Here is a 27,975-nt window from a genome sequence, read left to right on the forward strand (position 1 = left end):
CATGGTCGGTAACCTTTATTGCGCAACTCTGAGGCCGGGGCGGACCCAGCTGGGGAGATTTACTGTGGGAACGTCTGGCCCGGCCCCTTCCTCCCCTCCGGGAGCCGCTGGCCGCCTCCGTTCCCGGTCCGGGTCGCGTTCAGCCCCTGAAGGGGCCCCGTGGGGCCTGCGCTAGACCCGGAGGGATCGGGGGCTCCGAAGGGGGCCGCCAGGTCGGTGTCAGGACCAGTCTAGGACCTCCGAGAGCGACGGTGCTTCTTGTGACTTTCGATTAATTTCTGGGAACGGATCTTGAGTGATGCGCGGGTCACTACCTCGTTGTCCTCCTCCTCACTCTCTTCGTCTACGTGGGGTGGGGGGATGAGCAGGGAGCGATGTGGGATCCAGGTCCCCATCCCTGGCTCCCCTTCCCTTTACCACCCCACTCCACCCCCACCTTGGCCCTGAACAGTGTATCCGACAACCTCCTGCTACCCAGCTTGGGGCCCCAACCGCACCCCTTCATCCCCCCACCCATACTGACCAAAAAACTTGTTCTTGGAAGTGGCAAGGGGCAGGGCGATGCGGGTGTTGTATTCGGGCAGCCTTCCCTCTAAGCTGGCGAGGAACTAAGCGGGGATGGGAAGCGAGAGAGGAAGGTGGGCGGGGCCGGGGGCCACCGAGAAGTCTCGTTCCCCCTCCTCCCTACCCCATTCCGAGATATGCCCTAGTTCCAACTGGAGACCACTGCCCACTCCCATCCCTCCTTCAGCAGGCACCTTGATACCCAGCTTCACCCCCTCATCACTCAGGTCCGCCCCTGGTCTCTGGGGCCCTGCCACTAGGCCTCTCCCCATCCGGATCCCCCAGCCGCGTCCTCTAGCCTCCCAGGACCCGCCTGCACCTCTTCTGGTTTCTTCCCTCGTGGCTCGGGCTCACCCCTGGCTCGTCAAACCTCGCCCGTTGTCCCCGAGACCCCTTCCTGGCTGATCAGCCTGCAATCTGATCTCCCGAAGTTGCCCCCGGTTCCCTGGTTTTCCGACCTAGCCCTACTCCTAGATCTCTGGAGCTCTGCCCCATGGCTGCAGGGCACCTCGCGGTTAGCGATGTGGCACAGCATCTCCTGCACGTCGTGGCCCTGGAGCTGCGCCTGCAGTTTCAGCAGCTTTTCCTCCACGAGGCCCAGCAGGTTTGGCACATAGTTATCTGCCTGGGGATCCAGCTCCTTTCCCGCGAAGCGGCCGTCCTCCTGCGGCCAGGGTAGAGCCGGGTCAGCCGAGAGGGGTGGGGCCTCTTGGAAGGCTCCACCCAGGGGCGGGGCTCTTCTCTCGGGGGCGGGGCCTAGGAGGTAAGGGCCCACCTGCAGGGGCGATCCTAGCCATTGGGGGCGGGGACTTAGGTCAAGGCCACGTCTGTGATGTGGGAGGCTCTGAACTCTAACTCTATATGAAAAGGTTTCGGGGAGGCCACTTGGGAACAGTAAGGATTCGAAGGAGGCCATTGTGGGATGGCCTCCTGAAGAAATGGCCCTCTGCTGCGGGCAGGATAGGTCTTCTGTCTCGGGCTGCTCCAGAATTGCAGATAGGTCTCCGAGCTTTTCGGGGACAGGGTGGGACTTCTTTCCCTTGGAGGAGGAGCTTGAGACGGGACAGGGTCTCTGAAGTCTTGGGCTTCCTTGAGGAGTGAGAGCTTCCCCAGGGAGGTGGGGCGGGGACTCTGAGGAATGGGGTGGGGCTTCCCCTGTGGGCGGGGCCTCTGACGTCCGGGACAGAGGATGTGCAGGCCACGTTCCCTCGGGCAGGCTGGTGTGGCAGGAACCCCCGCTTAATGGCTGCGCCTCTGCGGTCCCAGGAGGGCCTGGCGGGGCTTCCCCCGGGCGGGGCCTACCACAGTGATGTGGATCAGCTTGCTGGCCAGGTGCTCCAGGCTGTCCTTGGCCACTTGCATCGCCCGCAAGGCGCGCTCCAGCTGGTCCTGGGCCTCGGCGTGCCGCCGCTCCTCCTTCTTGAGACGCTCCTGCGCCTCGGCTTGCAGCTTCTGCTGGCTGCAGGGAGCCGGGAGGTCACCCCGGGGGGCTCAGCCCGCCCCGCCGCCCTCCCCAGAGCCCCGGTGCCTCACCTCACCAGCGTGGCCTCCCCCGAGTACTTGAGGTCTTCCAGCTCCCGCTGCAGTTGTTGCTTCTCCTGCTTCAGCCTCACCAACGTCTGCTCGTTCTCGCTCTTGAGCGTCTCCAACTGCGCGAAGGTGTCGCCCTGGGCCAGGAACCGCCGCACCAACGACTGCGGGCCACCCAGCCCCAGTCAGAGCCAGGGCCTAGGGAGCGTAGGGGCGCTCCACCTCCTCTCCCCCACCCTGCAAACCCTCGCATGCAGGACAGGTGGCCTGAGCTGGCGCCTTTTGCACAGCAATGTATGGGGACACTGTGGGTTGGACTCAGGGTTGCTTCAAGGGTGAGCAGCCCTGGATATATCATTTTTGCGGGGCCCTTTCTGGCCTATATAAGGAATTTGAGTCAGCCCAAATTCGGGGGCAACTGGAGAGGCGAGCATAGCTTCTCTCCAAAATCAAAGTGCCATCAATTTCTGGCCGTGAATCTCGCCCGATTCCGAAGGAAATACCGCCCGTCTTCGGAGCCATCCGCTCACAAGGCCCACATCTGGAAAGGGGCTGCGCCTCAGTGCCCCAGATGACCCCATAGGTGTACTCCTATAGGTGGGAGTCCCGGAAGTCCTCAGGGGTCGGCCCCATGGGAGGAGCAGCAGGTTGGCGGACACCCAGAGGGGAGAAACAGGGTTGGGGTTCAGTGTTTACCGGCGGGAACCAGGACCCAAGGGGGACACAGCTGTCTTAGAATAATGCAAGGAAGACGCTGTAAAGTGAGGGAGCCGGCGCAGGGACCCCACTTGCCAGGATCTGAGGATGGTACTGGGCGGTCCACTGGGTCCCAGACCATGTTACAGACACTGGAGACAGAACAAGAGAGGAAACTCCCAGTTCTCCTAGAGCTGGCATGGCAAAGGAGTTAGCATGGTGCAAGAGAGAACGGAAGGCGAGTGTAGAAATGACGGCGAGTGTAGACAGCTCCTAGGGGTTTTGCTGCGAAGGGCAGCAGAAAAACTGAACGGTGGCTGGAGGGGGAAGGGATGTTTTTCAAGAAAGGAGCAGGTTTGTGAGCTGAATAACTGACCTGGCAGAGAGGGGAGACAGGGTGTGTCGGTTTCACTGGCTCAGGCACCCCGGGGCCCGTCTGGGGTGGGGGGTGGGGCGCGGCGGAGAGGGCTGCGGGCAGAACTCACGTGAGTCTCGGCAGTGCCAGTGGCGTCCTTGACCTTGCCAAAGATCACCTCCATCTGGTACATGCTCCAGCGCTGCCGCAGCTCCTCCTCCTTGGCATGCAGGCTGTCCTGGATGGTGTCGTCGGACTGTAGCAGCAGGTGCTCGCGGTGGGTCTGCTCGTGGGTTGAGGTCAGAGCCAGGGTCAGCTGGTGGACAGCGCTTAGGAAGGAGGCCGGGGAGGGGGATCCAGACAGGGGCCCGCGAGGGAACAGGGCTCAAACTGGAGGGAAGGGAGAGGGTAAAAGCTTGGGGCCAGTTAAAGGCACCCGGGCAGGTGTCAAGAAAGTGGGACAAGGTCGGGCGCGGTGGCGGTGGCTGTGGCTCACGCCTTTAATTCCAGTACTTTAGGAGGCTGAGGCGGGAGGATTGTTTGAGCCCAGGGGTTCGGGACCAGCTTGGGCAACACGGCGAGACCCCGTCTCTACAAAAAACACCAAAATTAGCAGGGCGTGGTGGGGCGCCTGTAGTCCCAGCTACTTGGGAGGCTGAGGTGAGAGGATCACTTGAGCCCAGGAGGTCGAGACTGCAGTGAGCTATAATTAGTCTGAGCGACAGAGTGAGACCGTGTCTCAAAAAAAAAACCGTATATATATATATATATATATATATATATATATATATGCAAAAAAAAAACCTGTCAAACAACAACAACAACAACAACCCAAAGAACAAAAAGGCAGGACAGGGCCTTGGTGAGGGCTGGACGGGAGGCAGCCTCAGGGCAGGTGCAGGGGCGGGGCCAAGAGTGAGGGGTCGGGGCCTTAGGCAACGGTTGGCTTAGAGGCACGGTCAGATTCAGGACAGGCAGTCTAGTCAGGTGGGAAAGGATGGGTAGGGGGGTCACTGAGTAAGGGGAAGGCTGGAGGCCATGTCAGAGCCAAAATGGTGCAGTCGCTTAGGAGGGGAGGGGAGGAGAGGCGGGGTCAGGGATGTGGGAGGGGTCTTTGCACCAAGTGGGGGTGGAGTCAGAGAGGGGGCGGGGTTAGGAGAAACTTAGGAAATGGGAGAAGGCCTAGGATGAGGGAGAGCCAGGGCATGGCTGGTTTGTGCTAGGCTGGGCTGGAGTCACAGGCGCGCACCCCTGGGTGTGCCCACCTTGCGCTCCATGCGCTCGTTCTCCAGTTTCTTCTCCTCGGCGCGCTTCTTGCACTCACTTATGTAGCGTTCTCGCTTCTTGCGCTCTCGAACCAAGGTCTCCTCCAGGTACTGCAGCTGGTTCTGGAGGGCGGGCAGGGGAGCAGGGAGACCAGCTGGCACCTACCACTGCCCGCCGCAGGGTGCTGGGAGATAGATGGGGGCGGGGGCGTAGGGGAAGCTCAGGGACAGCTGAGGTCAGATTCACAAGCTGGGAGACCGCGGCAGCTGGGCAGGATGGCCGAGGGCAAGAGGGGTGGCACCTTGGCAATGTCCCGGGCATTGAGGGCCTCTTGGTTCACCACGTGCAGTGCCTCCAGCTCATGTTTGGTCCTCACCACCTCAGCCTCCATGGAGTCCAGCCGGTTCTCCAAGTTGAGGCTCTCGTCCTGGGGCGTGGTGGGGAGGGGTTGGGGAGATGGTGCAGGTCTGTGACTGCTGTCCCTAGCCAAGCCCGCCCTCCCTGTTTGTCATCTCACCCGAGCCCTCCTAGTCCCTACCATTAGATAGGCCTTGAGCTGCAGGTACACGCTGGTAATGTGCTCGGCCTCCTGCGCCTTCATCCGGGCCTTCTCCAGGCGGTTCTCCAGGTTCCGCATGGTCTGGAGAGCAGCAGGGCTGGGCTGAGGGCCCTCCGCACTCAATCCCTCCCACACGACCCTCTGCCCTACAGGCCTCACCCGCCCCTACCTTGGCCACCTCCGTGTGTCTGTTTTGCGCCTCCGCCATCTCCAGAAGGCGCAGGCTGTGCTGCAGCTGGAGCTCCTCCAGCCGCCTCTGCCGCAACACCACCTGGTGCCGCAGGGCGTTCTGCTGCTTCACCTTCTCCCTCAGCCGGTGGTCTAGGTGCTCCAGGGCCTGCTGCAAGGAGGGGAGCGAAAGCAGGAGCCTGAACACCCTACCCCGGCACACACCTAGCCCTTCCTCCCTTCCTTCTCCCATATTGTGGCTTCCAGGACTCCCCTCTCCCGTTTTCTACCCACCTCCCTGGCCACCCCTTCTGTGTTGTTTTTGGAGAGAGAGCACCGGAGTCTTCTCTCTGTCTATATCGACCACCTTGGTGATCTTACACCGGCTTAGGGTTCTAAAAAAATATTTTTTAATTTTGCTTTCTTTCTTTGTTTTTTTTTTTTAGACGGAGTCTTGCTCTGACACCCAGGCTGGAGTGCTGTGGTGCAATCTCGGCTCACTGCAACCTCCTCCTCCTGGGTTCATGCCATTCTCCTGCCTCAGCCTCCCGAGTAGCTGGGACTACAGGTGCCCACCACCATGCCTGGCTAATTTTTGTTTTTCTTTTCTTTTCTTTTTTTTTTTTTTTTGAAACAGAGTCTCGCTCTGTCGCCCAGGCTGAAGTGTAGTGGCACGATCTCGGCTCACAGCAACCTCCACCTCCCAGGTTCAAGGAATTCTCCTGCGTCAGCCTCCTGAGTAGCTGGGATTACAAGCATGCACCACCATGCCCGGCTAATTTTTTGTATTTTTAGTAGAGACGGGGTTTCGCCATGTTGGCCAGGCTGGTATCAAACGCCCGACCTCAGGTGATCCGCCCGCCTCAGCCTCCCAAAGTGCTGGGATTACAGGCGTAAGCCACCGTGCCCGGCCTTTAATTTTTTATCTTTTGTTTTTGTTTGTTTGTTTGTTTTTGTTTTTTTGAGACAGAGTCTCGCTCTGTCACCCAGGCTGGAGTGCAGTGGCACCAGTCTCAGCTCACTGCAAGCTCCGCCTCCCGGGTTCAAACTGTTCTCCTGCCTCAGCCTCCTGAGTAGCTGGGACTACAGGTGCCCACCACCATGCCTGGCTAATTTTTTTTATTTTTATTTTTATTTTATTTTTTATTTATGTATTTATTTTTGAGACAGAGTCTCACTCTGTCGCCCAGGCTGGAGTGCAGTGGTGCGATCTCAGCTCACTGCAACTTCTGCCTGTTGGGTTCAAGCAATTCTCTGCCTCAGCCTCCTGAGTAGCTGGGATTACAGGTGCCTGCCTGTACAGGTGTGGTGACACCTGGCTAATTTTTGTATTTTTAGTAAAGACAGGGTTTCACCATCTTGGCCAGGCTGGTCTAGAACTCCTGACCTTGTGATCCACCCACCTCGGCCTCCCAAAGTGCTGGGATTACAGGCATAAGCCACCGCGCCCGGCCTTTTGTATTTTTAGTAGAGATGGGGTTTCACCATGTTAGCCAGGATGGGCTCGATCTCCTGACCTCGTGATCCACCCGCCTCGGTTTCCCAAAGTGCTGGGATTACAGGCGTGAGCCACCGCGCCCAGCCTTTTTTTTTTTTTTTTTTTTAAAGAAACAGGTTGTACTGTCACTCAGGCTGGAGTGCAGTGGTGCAATTGTGGCTCATTATAGTCTCAAACTTCTAGGCTCATGCAATCCTCCAGCCTCAGCCTCCTGAGTAGCTGGGATTACAGGCATGTGCCACTGGTCATTGTTTTCGTTTGTTTGTTTTGAGACTGAGTCTCACTCTGTCTCCCAGGCTGGAGCACAGTGGTGCAACCTCAGCTTACTACAACCTCTGCCTCTTTGGTTCAATGACTTTTTAAATTTTTTTTTTTTTTTTTATTTAGTTTTTGACACGGAGTTTCGCGCTCTTGTTGCCCAGGCTGGAGTGTAATGGCACGATCTCGGCTCACTGCAACCTCTGCCTCCCGGGTTCAAGCGATTCTCCTGCCTCAGCCTCCCGAGTAGCTGGGATTACAGGCACGTGCCATCACGCCCAGCTAAGTTTTGTATTTTTAGTAGAGACAAGGTTTCTCCATGTTGGTCAGGTTGGTCTTGAACTCCTGACTTCAGGTCATCTGCCCGCCTTGGCCTCCCAAAGTGCTGTGATTACAGATGTGGGCCACCGCTCCTGGCTGTGATTTTCTTTTTTAACTTGTTTTCCCTATTAGGATATGAGCTGTTTTTAGAAGTGGAGACTTGGTCTGCTTTTTCACTGCATTTACTAACATGCCAGGATGCCAGATACAAGGACAGTGAGTAATAAAGATTTAATTGAATGAGCACATGAACGGCAGCTAGTGTGCAGGAAGGACTGGAGAGGGTGAGCCTGGAGTCCAGTGGTGAGGGGACCCAGGCTGGAAATGAAGGAGGAGGTGGGGCGAGGGTGGGCAAACCTGTCCTGTCCTGTTCTTCAGGTATGGCTTCTCCCACTTCCATTCGTGAATCACTGCCTGGACCACTTTCTCATCTCCCTGCAAGGAGGGAAGTCCAGTCACCTTTCAGCATGCCACCTCCGGCTGAAGCCAGGTGCTACCTCCTTGCCCCCCCCATCCCCCGCCACAGGAACCCTACACCCACCCCTTTGCCCCTTACCTTGAGCAGGTCCAGCAGCTTTAGTTCCAGTGCCTTAGTCTCCTTGTGGAGCTGACTGATGGTCTCCTGGTTCTTCTTGATGTTCCACTGAGAGCTCTCAAAAAAAGCCTTCCGGTCACCCTCTGGCAGGCAGGTGAGGTGGACAGACACACAGTTACTGGGTGGGTGCATGGGTGCAACATCCCAGAGGAAAGACCTTTTTTGCAATCATCAACTATTTTTTTTTTTTTTTGAGATGGAGTTTCGCTCTTGTTGCCCAGGTTGGAGTGCAATGGTGCAGTCTCAGCTCACCACAGCCTCTGCCTCCCAGGTTCAAGAGATTCTCCTGCTTCAGCCTCCCAAGTAGCTGGGATTACAGGCATGCACCACCACACCTGGCTAATTTTGTATTTTTAGTAGACATGGGGTTTCTCCATGTTGGTCAGGCTGGTCTCGAACTCCTGACCTCAGGTGTTCCCAAAGTCCTAGGCCTCCCAAAGTCCTAGGATTACAGGTGTGAGCCACTGTGCCAGGCTCATCAACTTAATATTATAAGAATGCAGTCGTCGACCAGCCTGGCCAACATGGTAAAACCGCATCTCTACTAAAAATACAAAAATTAGCCAGGTGTGAGGCTGAGCACGATGGCTCATTCCTGTAATCCTAGCACTTTGGGAGGTAGAGGCGGGCGGATCACCTGAGGTCAAGAGTTCAAGATCGGCCTGGCCAACATGGTGAAACCCCATCTCTACAAAAATACAAAAATTAGCCGGGCATGGCCGGGCACGGTGGCTCACGTCCATAATCCCAGCACTTTGGGAGGCCAAAGTGAGCGGATCACGAGGTCAGGAGATCGAGACCATCCTGGCTAACATAGTGAAATCCCGCCTCTACTAAAAATACAAAAAAAAAAAATTAGCCATGCATGGTGGCAGGCACCTGTAGTCCCAGCTACTCAGGGGGCTGAGGCAGGAGAATGGTGTGAACCTGGGAGGCAGAGCTTGCAGTGAGCCGAGATTGCACCACTGCACTCCAGCCTGGGCGACAGAGCGAGACTCCGTCTCAAAAAAAAAAAAAAAAAAAAAATTAGCCGGGCATGATGGTGGGTGCCTGTAATCCCAGCTACAGGAGGCTGAGGCACAAGAATTACTTGACCTCTGGAGGTGGAGGTTGCATTGAGCTGAGATCCTGCCACTGCACTCCAGCCTGGGCAACAGAGCAAGACTCTGTCTCAAAAACAAAAACAAAAACAAAAAAAACCCCCAAAATCCTTCCATACTCAAGTCCCGCAGTCAGCCCTGTGGAACCTGCAGATACAAACAGTTGTCCCTCTGTATGCTCAGGTTTTGCATTCCAGGACTGTTGTATTTTCTTTTCTTTTCTTTTTTGGGACTGGGTCTTGCTCTGTCACCCAGAATGAAGTGCAGTGGTGCTATCATTGCTCACTGAAGCCTCAACCTCCTGAGCTCAAGAAGTCCTCCTGCCTCAGCCTCCCAAGTAGCTAGGACTAGAGGCATGTGCCACCACATCTGGCTACTTTATTTTTTGTAGAGTCGAGGGTCTCACTATGTTGCCCAGGCTGGTCTCGAACTCCTGGCCTCTAGCAATCCTCCTGCCTCAGCCTCCCAAAGTGCTGGGATTACAGGTGTGAACCACTGTGCCCGGCCTGCCCATCTCAGTTTTCTTTAACTTGAAAGGATGAATGATATATGTGAACACATGGTGTTCAAGGGCCAACTGTACTTCACTGTGAGCATTTATTATGTGTTGGATGGTGGCCTAAGAGGTTTCCGAATGCCATATATCACGTGCCAATAGGTATCCACGGCATACGCATATCATACCCCTTGCACAGATGACAAGACAGAGGCTTGGGCTGATTAAACTGCTTAAGGTCACAAGCAACCATGCAAGATTACCCTTTTTTTTTTTTAAGACGGAATCTCACTCTGTCACCCAGGCTGGAGTGCAGTGGCGCAATCCTGGCTCACCGCAACCTCCACCTCCTGGGTTCAAGCCCCTCTCCTGCCTCAGCCTTCCAAGTAGCTGGGATTACAGGCGTGCGCCACCATGTCCGGCTAATTTTTGTACTTTTAGTAGAGATGGGGTTTCACCATGTTGGCCAGGCTGGTCTCAAACTCCTGACCTCAAATGATCTGCCCACCTCAGCCTCCCAAAGTGCTGGGATTACAGGTGTGAGCCACCTCGCCCAGCCATGATTACCTCTTAATAATATCAACAAAAGCAATAATAATAGCTTACACACAAGGATTCTGCAACCTCAGGATGACCAACAACTGGGCCGAATAATTATTTGCCGTGGGGTGCTCTCCTGTGTTTTGCAGAATGTTGGGCAGCATCTTCAACTCTGCCCACTAGATGCCAGTGGCAGACACACACCCACAACAGACATGCATGCCACCATGCCCGGCTAATTTTTTGTATTTTTAGTAGAGACAGCGTTTCACCGTGTTGGCCATGCTGGTCTCAATGTCTTAGGACATTGCCAAATGGCCCCTGTGGGGCAAACCAACCCTTTTCCAACAAGAACCACTGGTTTACACCTTATGGTACTTTGCTATGTGCCAGGCACTGTTCTAAGCACTTTACACATTTCAGGTACCTATGTTGTACCGTTACTATCCCCATTTCACACATCGAGAAACTGAGAACAATTAGGTTACTCTTAGTCCCCCAAGGTTGGACAACTATTATGCAGAGCCAGGATTCCAACCCAGAAAATCTGGCTCTAAAATCTATGCTCAGGCCAGGTGCAGCGGCCCATGCCTGTAACCCCAGCACTTTGGGAGGCTGAGGAGGAAGGATTGCTTGAGCCCAGGAGTTCGAGACCAGCCTGGGCAGCATAGTGAGACCCCATCTCTACAAAAAGTAAGAAAATTAGCCAAGCACAGTGGTGTATGCCTGTAGTCCCAGCTACTCAGGAGGCTGAGGTGGAAGGATCGCTTGAGCCCAGGAGGTCAAGGCTGCAGTGAGCTATTATCCAACCACTACACTCCAGCCTGAAGAGCAGAGCAAGATCCTGTCAGAAAGAAAGAAGGCGGGGCGCAGTGGCTCACACATGTAATCCCAGCACTTTGGGAGCCAAGGCCGTGGATCACTTGAGATCAGGAGTTCGAGACCAGCCTGGCCAACATGGTGAAACCCAGTCTCTACTAAAAATATAAAAATTAGGTGTGGTGGCACGCACCTATAGTCCCAGCTAGTCAGGAGGCTGAGGCTCGAGAATTGCTTGAACCTGGGAGGCAGAGGTTGCAGTGAGCCGAGATCATGCCACTGCTCTCCAGCCTAGGCGACAGAGCGAGACCCTGTCTCAAAAAAAAAAAAAAAAAAAAAAAAAGAGCGGGTGCAGTGGCTCACGCCTGTAATCCCAGCAGTTTGGGAGGTCAAGAGATTGAGACCACCCTGGCCAATATGGTGAAATCCCTCTGTACTAAAAATACAAAAATTAGTTAGGCGTGGTGGCGTGTGCCTGTAGTCCCAGCTACTCAAGAGGCTGAGGCAGGAGAATCGCTTGAACCCGGGAGGCGGAGGTTGCAGTGAGCCGAGATCGTTCCACTGCACTCCCACCTGGCAACAGAGTGAGATTCTGCCAAAAAAAAAAAAAAAATAGAGAAAAGAAATTACAAGAAAGTATGAAGTACAGTTCAGTCGGTTCTGAACCCATGAGAAGTTTTAAGAGACAGAGGAGGAAAAACATGAACCAAGTATGAGTTTTTGCCCAGAAACGGTTTACCTAGACTCATGCTGGAGAAATACCTTTGTCACACCATGCCTGGTCTGAAGATTGGATGGGCACTGTTGACCCCTGACCCTCTGTACCCTCTGGAGCCATCTTACCTAACAGTTGTATCTTTTTATGTAACTCAGCCACCTGAGAGTGCACAGAGGGCTTCCCTGCACCTCTGTGGAAGGATCCTCCCTTGGAACGGCCTGGGGGCCAGGCCTGGGCTGTGCCCTTGCCTCGGAGGTGGCTGGGTTTGCCCGAAGCCTCCCTGCCCTTGACCTTGGAAGAGGGCGTCGAAGCCTGGTCCTGAGGAGGCAGGGCGTTGGCGGAGGCCGCCCTGCACAGAGGAGATGTCATGATGGAGTTGGGGCTGAAGGCCCCTAGGGGTTAGGGGGATAACTAGGAGTCAGTCGCCCCTGTCAGGGATCCGTCAGCTCGGATTCCTAGGGCTCTGAAAAATGCACTTTCCCACCGCTAGGTGGTTGCGCTCCGCATCTCTCGGTTGCCAGGTAACCGCCTCCCCGTCTCTCTCCACTGTTTCCATGGAGACCACCCGCGCTCCGTGGCTGACACTGCGTTCTCATTGGCTGAGACTGCATAGAGGGGCGGTCCCAACAGTGGGCGGGGCAGAGCCGCGCCGCAGGACGGAGGGTCTGGACACTTTGGGGTCACGTGCTCATCCCGTTTCCCTACCTCCCCCAACCTTATCCCGCCCCTAGAGGTTCGCGGGCATTTTTCAGGAACTTTCTTTCCGGCTTGAGAAGCCGCCACTCCCAAGATGGAGGTACGCTGCGCCGCCATTAAGAGCTAGCCCTCAGAACTATCCTAAGGTTTCACAGTCCTGCCCAAGATGGCCGTCTCGGCTCTGGCACCGCCCCCACTCCTGCCTCTCCCAACATGGCGACCCTGACTCTCCGTTCCCGGTGCGGAACGTACGACCGGAAGTGACGGGGCCCAGAAATTTCCGCTTTCTTTCTGCAGCAGGAACCACGGCTGCTGGACAAGAGGGGTGCGGTGGATACTGACCTTTGCTCCGGCCTCGTGTAGGTGTGAACGAGCGGGTGGGAGGGCACCTCAGTTTCTTACAGGGGGCAACCGGAGGGTGCATGTGTGGGTGTGGACGGCGGAGGCTGTTAATCCCTTTGGTCTATTGGCGGGAATTGGTTACAATTGGGCACAGGGAGCGGAGGTTTTGAGATCTTGAGATCCTCGCCATTGATTTGAGCAAAGTGAGACTGGCCAGGATTGGGGAGATCGCTGCCCCTCGCCCCCATATCGGAAACAAAGTGAGGCCTCATTCCCTGGAAGCGATGGAGGAATCCAATTGGCTGGAAGTAGCCCTCTCCCACTGACCGGGATCCGCTTTCTTCCTGCAGCGTGAAGACACAGCGCATCTCCCCGCTGTAGGCTTCCTCCCACAGAACCCGTTTCGGGCCTCAGAGCGTCTGGTGAGATGCTGCTGCCGCTGCTTCTGCTGCTACCCATGTGCTGGGCCGTGGAGGTTAAGAGGCCTCGGGGCGTCTCCCTCACCAGTGAGTCCTCCTGTTCACCCTCCCGCCAGGCTGGAGGTGGGAGGGGCCAACATTGGGCCTTGGGGATAGGCATTTACAGACTTTTGACTCAGTTTCCCGGTAGTGCTCCGCTGGTGGGGGTGGGAGGACAGAGGTGGTATTTGGTGGAGAAGGCGCTTACTTGCCCTGGGCTGAGCTTCCTGTACCCCGCAGATCATCACTTCTACGATGAGTCCAAGCCTTTCACCTGCCTGGACGGTTCGGCCACCATCCCATTTGATCAGGTTAACGATGACTATTGCGACTGCAAAGATGGCTCTGACGAGCCAGGTGAGCCTTTTCTCTGTTCATCCATCAGATGTTTATTGAACACTGCTCAGTGCCAGGCCCTGTCTGTGTGACCAAGATACTACCTCTGCTGGCTCTCGTTTGAGTGGGCAGAAACAAGCTCAGAAGTCAGTGGTCAGTGTTATGGCCCCGGGCAGCTGGAGGAGCCCAGAGTCCTCCTACTCCCAAGCATCGGGGTCAGAGAAGGCTCCTCCAAGGAGGTGAGGTTTCAGTTGAATCCCGAAGGTGCTGTAGATGGAGGGGTCAACACGGGCAAACCCCTAGAAGTGGGAGACAGGGTGGGACCAAGAGCAATCCAGCAGGAGACAGAGGTGAAGGGAGACCCTGGTTTTTTGTTCTTGTGTTTTTTGAAGAGACAGAGTCTTGCTTTGTTGCTGAGGCTGGAGTACAGTGGCATGATCGTAGCTCACTGCAGCCTGGAACTCTTGGGCTCAAGTCATCCTCCTGCCTTGGCCTCCCAAAGTGCTGGGGTTACAGGTGCGAGCCACTGTGCCTGGATGAGACCCTGTCTTTTGTTTTGTTTTTGTTTTGAGACGGAGTCTCGCTCTGTTTCCCAGGCTGGAGTGCAGTGGCGCCATCTCGGCTCACTGCAAGCTCCGCCTTCCGGGTTCACACCGTTCTCCTGCCTCAGCCTCCTGAGTAGCTGGGACTACAGGCACCCGCCACCACGCCCAGCTAGTTTTTTTTGTATTTTTAGTAGATACAGCGTTTCACTGTGTTAGCCAGGATGGTCTCGATCTCGTCACCTTGTGATCCACCCGCCTCGGCCTCCCAAAGTGTTGGGATTACAGGAGTGAGCCACCGCACCTGGCCTTGTTTTGTTTTGTTTTTAATTTTTTTTTTTTTTTTTGAGATGGAGTTTCACTCTTATCGCCCAGGCTGGAGTGCAGTGGCATGATCTTGGCTCACTGCAACCTCCACCTCCCGGGTTCAAGTGATTCTCCTGCCTCAACCTCCTGAGTAGCTGGGATTACAGGCACATGCCACCACATCCGGCTAATTTTTCGTGTTTTTAGTAGAGACGGAGTTTCATCGTGTTGGCCAGGCTGGTCTCAAACTCATCACCTCAGGTGACCCACCCGCCTCGGCCTCCCAAAGTGCTGGGATTACAGGTGTGAGCCCCCGTGCCAGGCGGAGACCCTGTTTTGAAGGGCCTCAGTGAGAAGAGGCAGGAGGTGGCACTGGAGAGCTTTATTTCGAGCCCTGGGTGTGCAGTGTACAACTCTTTCCTTCCTTTGGTTTCCTTTCCTTTCTTGTGCTGTGTGCAGTGTGGGTCAGGGGCTCTTATCTGTGGATGGATGGGACATGTCTGTCCCTGAGCTGACTCCGAAAATCTTCCCTCCCTTCTTCCTCACAGGCACGGCTGCCTGTCCTAACGGCAGCTTCCACTGCACCAACACTGGCTATAAGCCCCTGTATATCCCCTCCAACCGGGTCAACGATGGTGTTTGTGGTAAGTGAAGATGCACCAGGATTCTGGAAAGGTGGTAGAGGGAGGGAGGGAGGAGGCACTGCCAGGTCTGATCTCGGCTTCTGCCTCTGCCACAGACTGCTGCGATGGAACAGACGAGTACAACAGCGGCGTCATCTGTGAGAACACCTGCAAGTACGTGGGTGACAGTACCCCTCCCATCACCCCACCCCAAGACTTTGCCTGGCTCCACCCAGTGAATCGGGCCCGCTCTCTCTTCTGCTTTTCTGTATCGGGTTCTCCGTCTGTGCCAGGTGCCTTGTGAATCCTAATCCCCACCTTTCCCTCTAGTCTGGAAGCAGGTAGGATTGTTTCCCGATTCAACAGATGGGGGAACTCAAATTTAGAAAGGGAAATGACTTCCCCAGGGTCACATAGGAGATAGCAGAGCTGGCACTTGGACTCTAAACTTTCCATTGTCACGCTCTGCAGCAGGTCCTGAAAACCGAAACACCCACAGGCAGGTAAAGTATACAACGGAAGGAGGCCAGGCGCGGTGGCTCACACCTGTAATCCCAGCACTTTGGGAGGCTGAGGCAGGCGGATCACGAGGTCAGGAGATCGAGACCATCCTGGCTGACATGGTGAAACTCCGTCTCACTAAAAATACAAAAAATTAGCTGGGTGTGGTGGCGGGCGCCTGTAGTCCCAGCTACTCAGTGGGCTGAGGCAGGCGAGTGGCGTGAACACGGGAGGCGGAGGTTGCAGTGAGCCGAGATCGCACCACTGCAATCCAGCCTGGGCAACAGAGTGAGACTCCGTCTCAAAAAAAAAGCAAAAAAAAAAAGTATACAACAGAAGGAGGCCGAGTATGAGGCAATACGGAGGGGTGGGGATTGTGGCATCTAGAGGAACAGCTGTTTTCAATTCCTGCCAGCTGATCCTTTTGTAGTTCATAGGCATGATGATTTATTTTTATTTATTTATTTTTTTTGAGACAGGGTCTCACTCTGTCGCCCAGGCTGGAGTGCAGTGGCATGATCTTGGCTCACTGCAACCTCTGCCTTTCGGGTTCAAGCAATTCTCACACCTCAGCCTCCCAAGTAGCTGGGAATACAGGTGTGCCCCCACCACGCCCGGCTAACTTTTGTATTTTTGGTAGAGATGGTTTCACTATGTTGGCCAGGCTGGCCTTGAACGCCTGACCTCAGGTGATCTGCTCACCTCAGGTGATCTCGCCTCAGCCTCCCAAAGTGCTAAGCCGCCGCGCTTGGCCACGATGATTAGGTTTTTATGCACGTGTGGGAGATGCGCCTCCCTTAAACCTTGTTGCGACCTTGGCACATTACCTGTCTGATATGAAAAAACGAGACCCGGCTCATGGTGGCTCCTGCCTGTAATCCCAGCATTTTGGGAGGCTGAGGCAGGAAGATGGCTTGAGCCCAGGAGTTTGAGACCAGCCTGGGCAAAATAGCGATACCCTATCTCTATAAAAAGGTAAAAAAAAAAATTAAAAAGTAAAAATAAAAATTGGAAATTATAATTTAAAAAATTACTGGTTGGGCATGTGGCTCACACCTGTAATCCCAGCACTTTGGGAGGCTAAGGCGAGAGGATCACCTTAACCCAGGAGTTTGAGACCAGCCTGGGCAACACAGTGAGACCCGTCTCAGAAAAAATTTTTTTTTCTTTTTTTTTTTTTTTGTGAGACAGTCTCACTCTGTTGCCCAGGCTGGATGGAGTGCAGTGGCGCGATCTCGGCTCACTCTAACCTCTGCCTCCCGGTTTCAAGCGATTCTTCTGCCTTAGCCTCCCGAGTAGCTGGGACTACAGGCATCCACCACCACACCCCGCTAAAATTTGTATTTTTAGTAGAGATGGTGTTTCACAATATTGGCCAGGCTGGTCTTGAACTCCTGACCTCATGATCCACCTGCCTTGGCCTCCCAAAGTGCGGGGATTACAGACGTGAGCCACCATGCCCAGCTGAAAATTTGTTAAAAAATTAGCCGGGTGTGTAGGTGCGTGTCTGTAGTCGCAGGTACTCAGGAGGCTGAGGCAGGAAGATTGCTCGGGCCTGGGAAGCAGAGGTTGCAGTGAGCTAAAAAGTAAAAAAAAAACCAAAAAAAAAAACAAAGTCCTATCAGTTGTTGGCAGATGGTGTAAAACTCTCTGGATTCCACATCTTTTAAATAGAAGGTGGATTGAACACAACCAACACACTTCTTTTTTTTTTGAGACAGAGGCTCGCTCTGTCGCCCAGGCTGGAGTGCAGTGGTGTGATCTCCGCTCACTACAAGCTCCGCTTCCCGGGTTCATGCCATTCTCTTGCCTCAGCCTCCCGAGTAGCTGGGACTACAGGTGCCCGCCGCTACACCTGGCTAATTTTTTTTTTTTGTATTTTTAGTAGAGATCGGGTTTCACCGTGTTAGCCCGGATGGTCTCGATCTCCTGACCTCGTGATCCACCCGCCTCGGTCTCCCGAAGTGCTGGGATTACAGGCATGAGCCACCGCGCCTGGCCCACACTTACTTTTGAGTTAGAGTCTCGCTCTGTTGCCCAGGCTGGAGTGCAGTTGCATGATCTTTGCTTACCCCAACCTCCACCTCAGGGTTCAAGTGATTCTCTTGCCTCAGCCTCCGGTGTAGCTGGGATTACACCGTGTAGCTAGGCGCCACCACTCCCAGCTAATTTTTGCATTTTCAGTAGAGACAGCGTTTCACCATCTTGGCCAGGCTGGTCTCGAACTCCTGACCTCAGGTGATCCACCCGCCTTGGCCTCCCAAGGTGCTGGGATTACAGGCATGAGCCACCACGCCCAGCCAACCAACACACTTAGTAACCAGATTGTCTTTTTGTCTGGGAGTCATGATTTCTGTTCTCTCTGTCTTCTGTGGTTTTTTTATTTGTTTTAATTATGTGTAAAGACAGGGTCTTTATATGTTGCCCAGGCTGGTTGCGAACTCCTGGGCTCAAGTGATCCTCCTGCCTTGGCCTTTCAAACTGCTGGGATTACAGGCATGAACCACTGCACCCAGCCGGTCTCCTGTCTCTTGAGAGTTGATATCTAGCTCCACCTCCTGGCACTCCCTAGTCCCTTCCCTGACCCCAGGGGCTTACAGAACCCACTGTTCCTCTTTCAAGGACAGGAATGAAGGATGCTGATGTTGAGAGAACCTGGGAGGAAGGCTTGCTCTCATCTTTCCCAGCATGGCTTGGTGGGGGGCCACAGCTGGATTGAGCTATTTTGGAAGAGGCAGACCTGGTGGACCCTAAGTGCCCCACTGGTGGTGCCTGTGTGTCTCCCCACCGCAGAGAGAAGGGCCGTAAGGAGAGAGAGTCCCTGCAGCAGATGGCCGAGGTCACCCGCGAAGGGTTCCGTCTGAAGAAGATCCTTATTGAGGACTGGAAGAAGGCACGAGAGGAGAAGCAGGTAAGGAACCCACGGGGGCTGCCCCAGGGTGATCTGGGCCTTGAGGCCTCATAGCGTGGGCTTGCAAGGCTGGGGAGGGGTTTGCCCCTGACTGCTGTTCTGGGGCAAGTGACTGCCTTTCGGAGCTTTGCTTTCTCAGTTGTGTGCTAGGCGTTTAGTCATTGGCTAAGTATAATAGTTCCCGAGGGGGAGGCTGTCGGCTTAGGTGTTTATCAGGGCCTCGGGCATCAGACTATAAAGCAGGCTGGAAGGGCCTCTCTGCCTGCTGGGGATGGGAGGGTTGCTTCTCTGTACCCCGGATCTGTGGTGCCATTGCCTGTAAGATGGGCTGATGACCAGATGACTCCCCAGTTCTGATGTTAGAAAGATAACGTCAGCCAGTAGCAGCTGGATTAATTCCATAGGGTGGGTGCTTTGGGGTCCCTAGGCGTGTGTCTCTCCCTGCCTTGCTTGTGTGCTGGGCAGGAGGCTGGAAACCGACCTGGATTTGCCTCAAGGCATTCATTGCTAGTGGGAGGGACAGACAGCCAGGGCTGCTGGACAAAGGGAAATTTGGGGTAGAGACTTCTTGCCCAGTTCCTCTCCCTCTCTGCCTTGGGGGCAGGAGGCAAGGAAGGCTTCTTGGAGGAGGAGGCCTCTATCTCACATGAAATCTGTTGGGTAATTTGGAGTTAGCCAGGTAGAGTGTTCCAGGCTGAAGGAACAGCATGTTTGAAGAACCGGAGGCAGAAGAGCGTTTGGGGGTCTGAATGTTGTCAGGGCGACTGGATCCTAGTAAGATAGGGATGGGGCAAATGGGGCTGGAGAATCAGGCAGGGGCCTGATTACCTGGGCCCTTGCGGGCTACATTGAGGCGTTTGGGCTTCTCTCCAGAGGGCTACAGGGAACCCCAGCTTGGGAGAGAGACCCAGCTTGGTGTGTGTTTTGGAACATCTCCCTGCTGCCCTGTGGAGTAGAGGCAGGGAGGTAGTAGTCAATGAGGAGGAGGCAGAACAGAGGAGAGCTGGTCTCTTGCCTTCTGCCCACCCAGAAAAAGCTCATTGAGCTACAGGCTGGGAAGAAGTCTCTGGAAGACCAGGTGGAGATGCTGCGGACAGTGAAGGAGGAAGCCGAGAAGCCAGAGAGAGAGGCCAAAGAGCAGCACCAGAAGCTGTGGGAAGGTACGGCAGAAATGGCCAAGGACTCACCTTCAGTCCTGGGTGGGAGCAGGTCTGGGGCTAGGAGTCTTCCGCTCATTATCTGTTGTCAGTTTCAGCAGGTTTTTGATCATGCTGCCCATCACCTTGTGTGCTTTGAGGTTCGCTTGGATTGTGGCATATGTCAGGAGCCTCCTTTTTAAAAATTGTTTAAATAATTTGTTTTTTGAAACAGTGTCTCCCTCTGCCACCCGGGCTGGAGTACAGTGGCGTGATCTCAGCTCACTGCAACTTCTGCCTCCCAGGTTCAAGCAATTCTTGTGCCTCAGCCTCCTGAGTAGCTGGGATTACAGGCACCTGCCACCATATTTAACTAATTGTTTTGTATTTTTAGTAGAGACAGGGTTTCACAATGTTGGCCAGGCTGGTCCTGAACTCCTGACCTCAAGTGATCCACCTGCCTTGGCCCCCCAGAGTGCTGGGATTACAGGCATGAGCCACTTCGCCCGGCCGCCTACTTCCTTTTAACATCAATGTAGATTTTGTTATATGACTTTAGCAGGGCTTAGTTAATCCAGTGACCATTTTTCCTATCAGGTGTTTGGTATTTGTCTTCACTAATTGTAAGAGCTTTTTCGTGGCTGGGCATGGTGGCTCACGCCTGTAATCCCAGCAGTTTGGGAGGCCAAGACGGGCAGATCACCTGAGGTCAGGAGTTCGAGACCACCCTGGCCAACATGGTGAAACCCCATCTCTACTAAAAGAAAAAATTATGGCCGGGCACAGTGGCTCATGCCTGTAATCCCAGCACTTTGGGAGGCTGAGGCAGGCAGATCACGAGGTCAGGAGATTGAGACCATCTTAGCCAACATGGTGAAACCCGTCTCTACTAAAAATACAAAAATCAGCTGGACATGGTGGTGTGTGCCTGTAATCCCAGCTACTCGGGAGGCTAAGGCAGGAGAATTGCTTGAACCAGGAAGTTGGAGGTTTTCAGTGAGCCGAGATTGCGCCCCTATATTCCAGCCTGGCAACAGAGTGAGACTCCGTCTCAAAAAAAAAAAAAAAATTAGCCTGGCATGGTGGCGTCTGCCTGTGGTCCCAGCTACTTGGGAGGCTGAGGCAGGAGAATCGCTGGAACCCGGGAGACAGAGGTTGCAGCGAGCTGAGATCTCGCCACTGCACTCCAGCCTGGGTGACAAAGCAAGACTTCATCTAAAAAAAATAATAAAGAGCTTTTTCTGTCTGGGGTTTGGCCCTTTGTCTGCAACTGAAGATTTTTTTTTAATTTATTTATTTTTGAGATGGAGTCTCGCTCTGTCGCCTAGGCTGAAGTGCCAATGGCCCGATCTCTGCTCACTGCAACCTCTACCTCCTGGGTTCAAGTGATTCTCCTGCCTAGGCTTCCTGAGTAGCTGGGATTACAGGCACCTGCCACCACAGCCGGCTAATTTTTGTATTTTTAGTAGAGACGGGGTTTCACCATGTTGGCCAGGCTGATCTTGAACTCCTGACCTCAGGTGGCCTGCTTTGGCCTCCCAAAGTGGGGATTACAGGCATGAGCCACGGCGCCCAGCTCTGTCTGCAACTGAAGATATTATTTCCCTTCTTCCTTTGTTTTTGGTGCTAGGGCCTGGTGTTTTTTGGCAAGGCCACATTGCATGTAGAAAGGGAATTCACTGTCTGGCTCTGTCTGCCCCTGAATCTTTGTCGTGTTGCAAGCTTCCTTTCACTTGGGTCTGGGCAAGCTCAGGCCTGATTTTCCTCAGGACGTGTTCTCAGTGTGGAGCTATGGAATCAGAGGGAAGCGCCATGTTTTGACCCAGATTCCCAAAGGGTGGCGGGGCTGAGCCAGGGCTCCGAGGGTAGATGGCCTGGATTGGGCCCCAGGCTACACCTCTCACTGGCTAGGTGATTATGGGCAGGTCCCTTCACCCACAGAAAGGTCAGGGACCCCTCAGGCCCTCATCTGTGAGACTCAGAACAGTGTCAGCCAGGTCTCCTGGGACATGCGGGATCTCCTTTGGTGACCTAAGACTCTAGAGGAAATACCAGCTGTTTTTATTCTGTTTGTAGAGGACCAAGCTGGAGCTTGGTATACAGTGGGAACTGAATCCTGGTATACAGTAGGAAGTTAATCATTGGAGCCGCTGTTGGGGCTGCTTTCCGCTCTGCTTAGGTTAGAGTAGCGACAGACAAAGGAGGGACTTTTGGGACAGAGGCTCGGTCCCCTTCTGTCCGGCTGGCCCCTCTTTCTGGGACCAGCCCTGGGGACCCCCAAGACGCCCTCAGGACCGGTCTCCCTCCCTGTATCCTCCCCATCTCCCAGCATCCTTGGCCATGAAGTCTCATTCCTGCCAGCCCTGCCCTGACATGCCTCTGCCAGGTCCTAAACCTAAAGTCTCAGTGGTCGCTCTCCTCTCCCCAACCCCACCTCCCACCTCTGACCGTCTGCGCACCCCATCTGCGTCTCCCCAGAATCTGCCTCTGCTCCGTGCTTCTTCCTCAGCCCCCAGCCTGGGCCAGCCCTTGTTATCACCTGGCTTCTGCCCTCGCCCCCACCTCTGTCCCAACTGTGGCCTGACAGAGCTGCCCTCTGCCACCTGGGTTCCCACGTCCCTGCTCCAGCCCCACCAGTGGCCCTCCTGCCTCTGCACTCCCTACCCTGTCCCGGTCTCCCCCAACACAACCAGGCTTCAACCATTCACCTTGCTCTTCGTCTGTCCTCCCCTGGTAAGGGCAGGGACCTTTGTCTCCTCCACAGTCGTGTCCTCAGGGTCCAGCATGGGGCCAGGCATATAGTAGGCGCTTGGTGGCAAACGACCCTGTGGGGTGTGGGGGTTGGTGGGAGCCGGTGGGTGGGCAGGGGGTGACAGAGGTGGCTTCTTTACAGAGCAGCTGGCTGCCGCCAAGGCCCAACAGGAGCAGGAGCTGGCGGCTGATGCCTTCAAGGAGCTGGATGATGACATGGACGGGACGTGAGTGTCCCCTAGTTGGAGCTGCCCACCCTTCCGTGGGCCTGAGTTTCCCTCCCCCCGACCCTCGCCTCTAGAAACCAGCCAGATCCTCCTTGGGTTCCCCCGGCGTGGGGTCCAGGCTGATCCCAAGCCCCGTGTGACCCCGCCTCTTACTCATGGATGGCCAGGTCCAGGATGCCCTGGGCGAGGAGATAGTGGGACCACCCTCTCCCCCGGAGCTGGGCACAGACCCTCAGCCTCAGGGAGTGTGTCTAGGCATCTAGTGATCGGATGGCTTTTCCCAGCCCCACTCTACGCTCTGGGGAAAGCCAGACCTGGGTTCGAATCCTGGCTGTGCCTCTGAGCTTGCTGGGTTACCTGGTGGAGGGTGGACTTTTGGGAGCTGAGAGGCACACGGGGAGCCTAGGAGATGTCGGGTACCAAGGAGCAGGGGGCTTCAGAGGGACCAAAGGGGCAGAATGGGCAAGGGTGGGGGTGGGCTTTGCTGGGTGGGGGACCAAGGCAGATGGCAGCTTCAATGTGCCGGGTCCTGGGGTGGAAGGAGGTGCCACCTGGGTGAGTTGGTAGAGAGGTCATCGGACATTTGGGGGTCCAGGTATCTCCCAGTCCCACCCCTTACTTTGAGCTCCTTTGGGGTCATGGAGTCCTGAGGAGGGGGCAGGAGGGTGGGGAGGCCCCTATATCTTGAGGTCCTGAAGCAAGTTCCAGGGTGGGGCCCTGCAGGGAAGAACAGGTGGGCCACATGGTGCCCCCAGCTGAGAGCCACTGGGGCCTCACCCCTCCAGTCTGCTTCTGCCACGCCCCCGCAGGGTCTCGGTGACTGAGCTGCAGACTCACCTGGAGCTGGACACAGATGGCGATGGGGCGTTGTCAGAAGCGGAAGCTCAGGTACCCCCGGCTGCCCCTTGGCTGGGGACTTCTAGGGAGCATTGCCCCAGGGTGACCTCAGGGCACAGGAGGGGGACCAAGGAAAGCTCCTTGCTGGCCTGGGATGCCTCCTCTGGGTGAGCTGGGATGGCAGCCACTCAGGGCTGCTTCCTGCCTGACAGGACCCGGGATGGAGTCAGGTCGGGCTGGAGCCCGTTTCCCCGCACCTGCCCCTACTCTACCCGCTGTTGAGCACCCAATCCCCTTCCTCCCCCACCCCTGTCCTGCCCTATTCCCCTCCTCCCCCACACCCTCGTCGCCTGTCTGTCTCCTTTCCTATCCCCCTCCTTCCCCGTGGCCCCTGGCTTCTGGCCTCCCTTCTCTGCCCACCCCTGTGTTTCTCCCTGTCCATCTGCAGCCTGGGCCTTGGCCTCTCTCTGGTCCTGGGCGCTCTCTTCCTCCATCTGTACGTCCGTTTGTCCATCTGCTTCTCTCTTTCTGTCTCAGTGCCCCCAACCACTCCAGCCCCCGGCCTCCTCCTCCCCTCCCACGGGCCTGTGCTGCCCCCTCCTGGCCACAGTGCCTCACTGGCGTGGCCCTGGCCTGGTCATCAGGGCCCGGGGCCCAGCCCTCCCGTGCCTGGCACCGCAGCCCGGGTGCCTGGGGTGGCTGAGATGGGGGACACGTGGCAGCCTAGATCTTGACACCACCCCCAACACACACAGGCCCTCCTCAGTGGGGACACACAGATAGACGCCACCTCTTTCTACGACCGCGTCTGGGCCGCCATCAGGGACAAGTACCGGTCCGAGGTCAGTGGAGGAGAAGGGAGGGGACTTGGTCCTCCCCCACACTGCCCCCACCCCGCCTCACAAAGGAGCTGCCTCCGGTTCTGGCACCCGGCCACCCTGGCCAGCTGGGCGGCCCCAGCACCCCCCACCGAGACCCCCCCACACCAGCTGTCGGTCCTCCCTGCAGGCCCCGCAGGAGGGGCAGAGACACCGAGGCTGCCCCTTGGGCTGTGGTGTGAGCCTGAGGGTGTGGTGGACCCTGAGTCCACAGCACCGACCGCACCGCTCGCCCGCCAGGCACTGCCCACCGACCTTCCAGCACCTTCTGCCCCTGACTTGACGGAGCCCAAGGAGGAGCAGCCGCCAGTGCCCTCGTCGCCCACAGAGGAGGAGGAGGAGGAGGAGGAGGAAGAGGAGGCTGAAGAAGAGGAGGAGGAGGAGGATTCCGAGGTGCAGGGGGAGCAGCCCGAGGTCCGTGTTTGGGGAAGAAGTGGAGACAGAGGGGGTGGGGGAAGGGCTACTCACTGACCCTGCCCCTTCCCCAGGAGGCCCCACCGCCACTGTCACCCCCGCAGCCGGCCAGCCCTGCTGAGGAAGACAGAATGCCGCCCTACGACGAGCAGACGCAGGCCTTCATCGATGGTGAGGGTGGGCGGGGGCCAGGCTCCTCGGGTGGGCCCAGCGTTTCCCGCCGTGGTGGCACAGGTCGGGGGAAGATCCTGAACTCAGCCCCTGCTCTGACTTGGCCAGCACAAGCCTCGGTATCTTGGGGAGTCCAGGAAGGAGGCCTAGGGTAAGCCAGTCCCACCCTCGCCAGCCCCAAGGGGCCCTTCTGCCTCCCCAAGGGCCGCAGCTTGTTTGTGTCACTCCTGGCCCCACCTCCTCAGGAGCTGGGAGCCTGGGCAGCAAGTTGGGGCTGCTCTATAGCTGGTGAGGCCCTCAAGGCTGTCGGGGTGAAGTCCTTGGCCAGAGCAAAATGAGGGTATGGGAGCACACAGCCACATCCATGGAACCCCGTTCCCCATCCTCCTGGATGGGGGTGAGGACATCTCTGACCTCCAACCCCTCTCCCAGCTGCCCAGGAGGCCCGCAACAAGTTCGAGGAGGCCGAGCGGTCGCTGAAGGACATGGAGGAGTCCATCAGGTGACGGGGGCTGAGGAGCGGGGACACCTGTCCCACAGCGCCTGCTCCTTGGCTCCCAGGGGAGCTGGTGATGGGGAATCACTGAGGCAACCACAGGCTGGGCCTGGTCCCTGCAGGGAGGGTCCCTGGGAGGTGGCAGGGAGGACAGCCTGGGCACCATTGCTCAGCCAGACCCTCCTGTGTCTGTCGTCCTGGGTCAGGCACTGGCGTCCCCAGCTGCCCCTTAACCGCTCCGCCTCCCCTTCCAGGAACCTGGAGCAAGAGATTTCTTTTGACTTTGGCCCCAACGGGGAGTTTGCTTACCTGTACAGCCAGTGCTACGAGCTCACCACCAACGAGTGCGTCCCAGGAGTGCAGGGGCCCCCACTGGCAGGGTGGGAGGCGGGTGGCCCCGGAAGTGGCACCAGCAGTTTCCTGATGGTTGGGGAACCATCTGCGGGTGGGGCCCGAGAGTGCTGCCTTCCATATTGAGGGGGAGCAGAAGCCAGGGGCCAGGCTTAGGGTTGGTCATTGGAGTTGGAGGTGCCCTGTGTGTGGGGACTGGAGGAGGCGGTGGGGGGTGGCTGTGGGAGGAGGCTGGAATCCCTGCGTCCCCCAACCCATATGTCCCGGTCCTCCACAGATACGTCTACCGCCTCTGCCCCTTCAAGCTTGTCTCGCAGAAACCCAAACTCGGGGGCTCTCCCACCAGCCTCGGGTGAGTGGCTTGGGCTGGCCCCTTCCCTCTGCCTCCTCCTGGTGCCCCGACACCGGCCCAGCCCTCAGCACCCTGTGTCTCTCACAGCACCTGGGGCTCATGGGTTGGCCCCGACCACGACAAGTTCAGTGCCATGAAGTATGAGCAAGGCACGGGCTGCTGGCAGGGCCCCAACCGCTCCACCACCGTGAGTGCCTGCAAGGCAGGGGAGCTGGGGCGGGGAGACCCAGGCCTGGCCCAGCCAAACCCTCTCGAGCACCCGTCTGCCCATCCCCAGGTGCGCCTCCTGTGCGGGAAAGAGACCATGGTGACCAGCACCACAGAGCCCAGTCGCTGCGAGTACCTCATGGAGCTGATGACGCCAGCCGCCTGCCCGGAGCCACCGCCTGAAGCACCCACCGAAGACGACCATGACGAGCTCTAGCTGGATGGGTGCAGAGGTGGGCGGGGAGGTGGAGTCTTGTCGGCCTGCCCCAGCAAGGGGAGGCGGCGGGCCCTGAGGAAGATGGACCCACATGGCCACTCTATCAACCTGTGTCCCCATGTTCCCTGCTTTTTTGTTTTGTTTTTTTGAGGTGGAGTCTCACTCTTTGGCCCAGGCTGGAGTGCAGTGATGCAACCTCAGCTGACTGCAACCTCTACCTCCCGGGTTCAAACAATTCTCTTGTCTCAGCCTCCCAGGTAGCTGGGATTACAGGTGTGCACCACCATGCCTGGCTAATTTTTGTATTTTTAGTAGAGATGGGGGTTTCACCATGTTGGCCTGGATGGTCTCGAACTCCTGACCTCAGATGATCCACCCGCCTTGGCCTCCCAAAGTGCTGGGATTACAGGCATGAGCCACCACACCCGGCCATCTCCTGCCTTTTTTTTTTTTTGGATGGAGTTTCACTCTTGTTGCCGAGGCTGGAATGTGGAATGCAATGGCGCGATCTCGGCTCACTGCAACCTCCACCTCCTGGGTGCAAGCAATTCTCCTGCCTCAGCCTCCTGAGTAATTGGGACTACAGGCGCCGCCACCATGCCTGGCTAATTTTTTTGTATTTTTAGTAGAGATGGGGTTTCACTGTGTTAACCAGGTTGGTCTCGATCTCCTGACCTCGTGATCCGCCCTCCTCAGCCTCCCAAAGTGCTGGGATTACAGGCGTGAGCTACCGTGTCTGGCCATCCCCTGCTTTTTCAAAAAAGATTTTTTTACTTTTGAAAATAAATAGGCCGGGCGTCGTGGCTCACATCTGTAATCCCAGCACTTTGGGAGGCTGAGGTGGGCGGATCACTTGAGGTCAGGAGGTTGAGACCAGCCTGACCAACATGGTGAAACCCCATCTCTACTAAAAATACAAAAAAATTAGCTGGGTGTGGTGGTAAGTGCCTGTAGTTCCAGCTGCTCAAGAGGCTGAAGCACAAGAATCACTTGAACCCAGGAGGTAGAGGTTGGAGTGAGCCAAGATCATGCTACTGCACTCTCCAGCCTGGGCTTCAGAGCGAGACTCAGAAAAAAAAAAAAAAAGAAAATAGACAAGGTCTCCAGGCTGGTCAACTCCTGGCCTCAAATGATCCTCCCACCTCAGCCTCCCAAGCAGCCGGGACTACAGGCAAACATCACCATGTCCAGCTGTCCCCAGCTTTCTAATCTGGTCTTTCTCTTGCCCCAGAACCTCAAGAAGGCATGAAGTCAGCCCCTGCAGTGCCGTCCACCCGCCCCTCTGTCTGGGCCTGCCTGTGGCTCTGTTGCCCTCTGTGGCAGCAGGACCTTTGTGGGGCTTCGTGCCCTGCTCTGGGGCCCAGGCGGGGCTGGTCCACATTCCCAGGCCCCAACAGCCTCCAAAGATGGGTAAAGGAGCTTGCCCTCCCTGGGCCCCCTACCTTGGTGACTCGCCCCACCACCCCCAGCCCTGTCCCTGCCACCCCTCCTAGTGGGGACTAGTGAATGACTTGACCTGTGACCTCAATACAATAAATGTGATCCCCCACCCAAACTTGTCTGTGTCTGCCTTGCTTTGCTGGGGTGTGGGCAGGGGTTGAGCGCAGGGGACGCAGCTTTCTGCAGATCCCACCCAGGCCTCCCCCACCATCTGGGGATCACTCCTGAAGATACCAGATGGATGGACCCTGGACCATTTCTGTCTTGAGCATCCATCCGGGCCTGTGTCCCACCTTCCCT

The 27,975-nt window shown here is 56.3% G+C and overlaps 2 protein-coding genes and 1 pseudogene across 4 annotated transcripts; 2 read left to right on the plus strand and 1 right to left on the minus strand.

Moving 5' to 3' along the window:
• On the minus strand, nucleotides 1–12,878 carry ODAD3 (outer dynein arm docking complex subunit 3). Of its 2 annotated transcripts, none has more exons than XM_019015062.4 (13): nucleotides 12,522–12,878; nucleotides 7,772–7,893; nucleotides 7,573–7,650; nucleotides 5,140–5,310; nucleotides 4,950–5,051; nucleotides 4,713–4,838; nucleotides 4,411–4,533; nucleotides 3,276–3,428; nucleotides 2,098–2,258; nucleotides 1,867–2,023; nucleotides 1,073–1,228; nucleotides 524–608; nucleotides 1–343 (listed from the first exon to the last, which is right to left on the minus strand). In XM_019015062.4, the coding sequence occupies exons 1-13, from the start codon at nucleotides 12,601–12,603 to the stop codon at nucleotides 231–233; spliced, it is 1,629 nt and encodes a 542-aa protein (XP_018870607.1). In that variant the 5' UTR covers nucleotides 12,604–12,878; the 3' UTR covers nucleotides 1–230. The 2 variants fall into 2 exon arrangements, with proteins under 2 accessions (XP_018870607.1, XP_018870606.1); XM_019015061.4 differs by lacking the exon at nucleotides 12,522–12,878 and adding an exon at nucleotides 11,609–12,173.
• Nucleotides 12,122–27,790, plus strand: PRKCSH (PRKCSH beta subunit of glucosidase II). Of its 2 annotated transcripts, none has more exons than XM_019015066.4 (18): nucleotides 12,122–12,538; nucleotides 12,872–13,027; nucleotides 13,220–13,336; nucleotides 14,712–14,807; nucleotides 14,903–14,960; nucleotides 18,081–18,198; nucleotides 19,229–19,358; nucleotides 22,228–22,312; nucleotides 23,122–23,200; nucleotides 23,905–23,991; nucleotides 24,268–24,420; nucleotides 24,516–24,612; nucleotides 25,045–25,114; nucleotides 25,363–25,452; nucleotides 25,737–25,811; nucleotides 25,899–25,998; nucleotides 26,089–26,251; nucleotides 27,467–27,790. In XM_019015066.4, the coding sequence occupies exons 2-17, from the start codon at nucleotides 12,949–12,951 to the stop codon at nucleotides 26,233–26,235; spliced, it is 1,581 nt and encodes a 526-aa protein (XP_018870611.2). In that variant the 5' UTR covers nucleotides 12,122–12,538; nucleotides 12,872–12,948; the 3' UTR covers nucleotides 26,236–26,251; nucleotides 27,467–27,790. The 2 variants fall into 2 exon arrangements, with proteins under 2 accessions (XP_018870611.2, XP_018870609.2); XM_019015064.4 differs by having other exon boundaries at nucleotides 12,445–12,538; nucleotides 24,268–24,441.
• On the plus strand, nucleotides 16,008–16,124 carry LOC115933465 (uncharacterized; annotated as a pseudogene).
• Nucleotides 27,791–27,975: the final 185 nt, after the last annotated feature.

Source organism: Gorilla gorilla, chromosome 20 (genome assembly GCF_029281585.2).
Source record: "Gorilla gorilla gorilla isolate KB3781 chromosome 20, NHGRI_mGorGor1-v2.1_pri, whole genome shotgun sequence".
In the NCBI taxonomy this organism is placed as follows: domain Eukaryota; kingdom Metazoa; phylum Chordata; class Mammalia; order Primates; family Hominidae; genus Gorilla; species Gorilla gorilla.

What these genes read in the sequence shown, in the direction of transcription:
- PRKCSH (XM_019015064.4), top strand. Translation starts at nt 12,949, where the DNA reads ATGCTGCTGCCGCTGCTTCTGCTGCTACCCATGTGCTGGGCCGTGGAG. An exon ending in AGGCACGAGAGGAGAAGCAG is followed by an intron (nt 18,199 to 19,228) that starts GTAAGGAACCCA and finishes CTGCCCACCCAG; the next exon opens with AAAAAGCTCATTGAGCTACA. An exon ending in GCACCAGAAGCTGTGGGAAG is followed by an intron (nt 19,359 to 22,227) that starts GTACGGCAGAAA and finishes GCTTCTTTACAG; the next exon opens with AGCAGCTGGCTGCCGCCAAG.
- ODAD3 (XM_019015061.4), bottom strand. Translation starts at nt 11,852, where the DNA reads ATGACATCTCCTCTGTGCAGGGCGGCCTCCGCCAACGCCCTGCCTCCT. An exon ending in TGAAGAACAGGACAGGACAG is followed by an intron (nt 5,311 to 7,572) that starts GTTTGCCCACCC and finishes CCCTCCTTGCAG; the next exon opens with CAGGCCCTGGAGCACCTAGA. An exon ending in CTGGCACTGCCGAGACTCAC is followed by an intron (nt 2,259 to 3,275) that starts GTGAGTTCTGCC and finishes GGTGGCCCGCAG; the next exon opens with TCGTTGGTGCGGCGGTTCCT.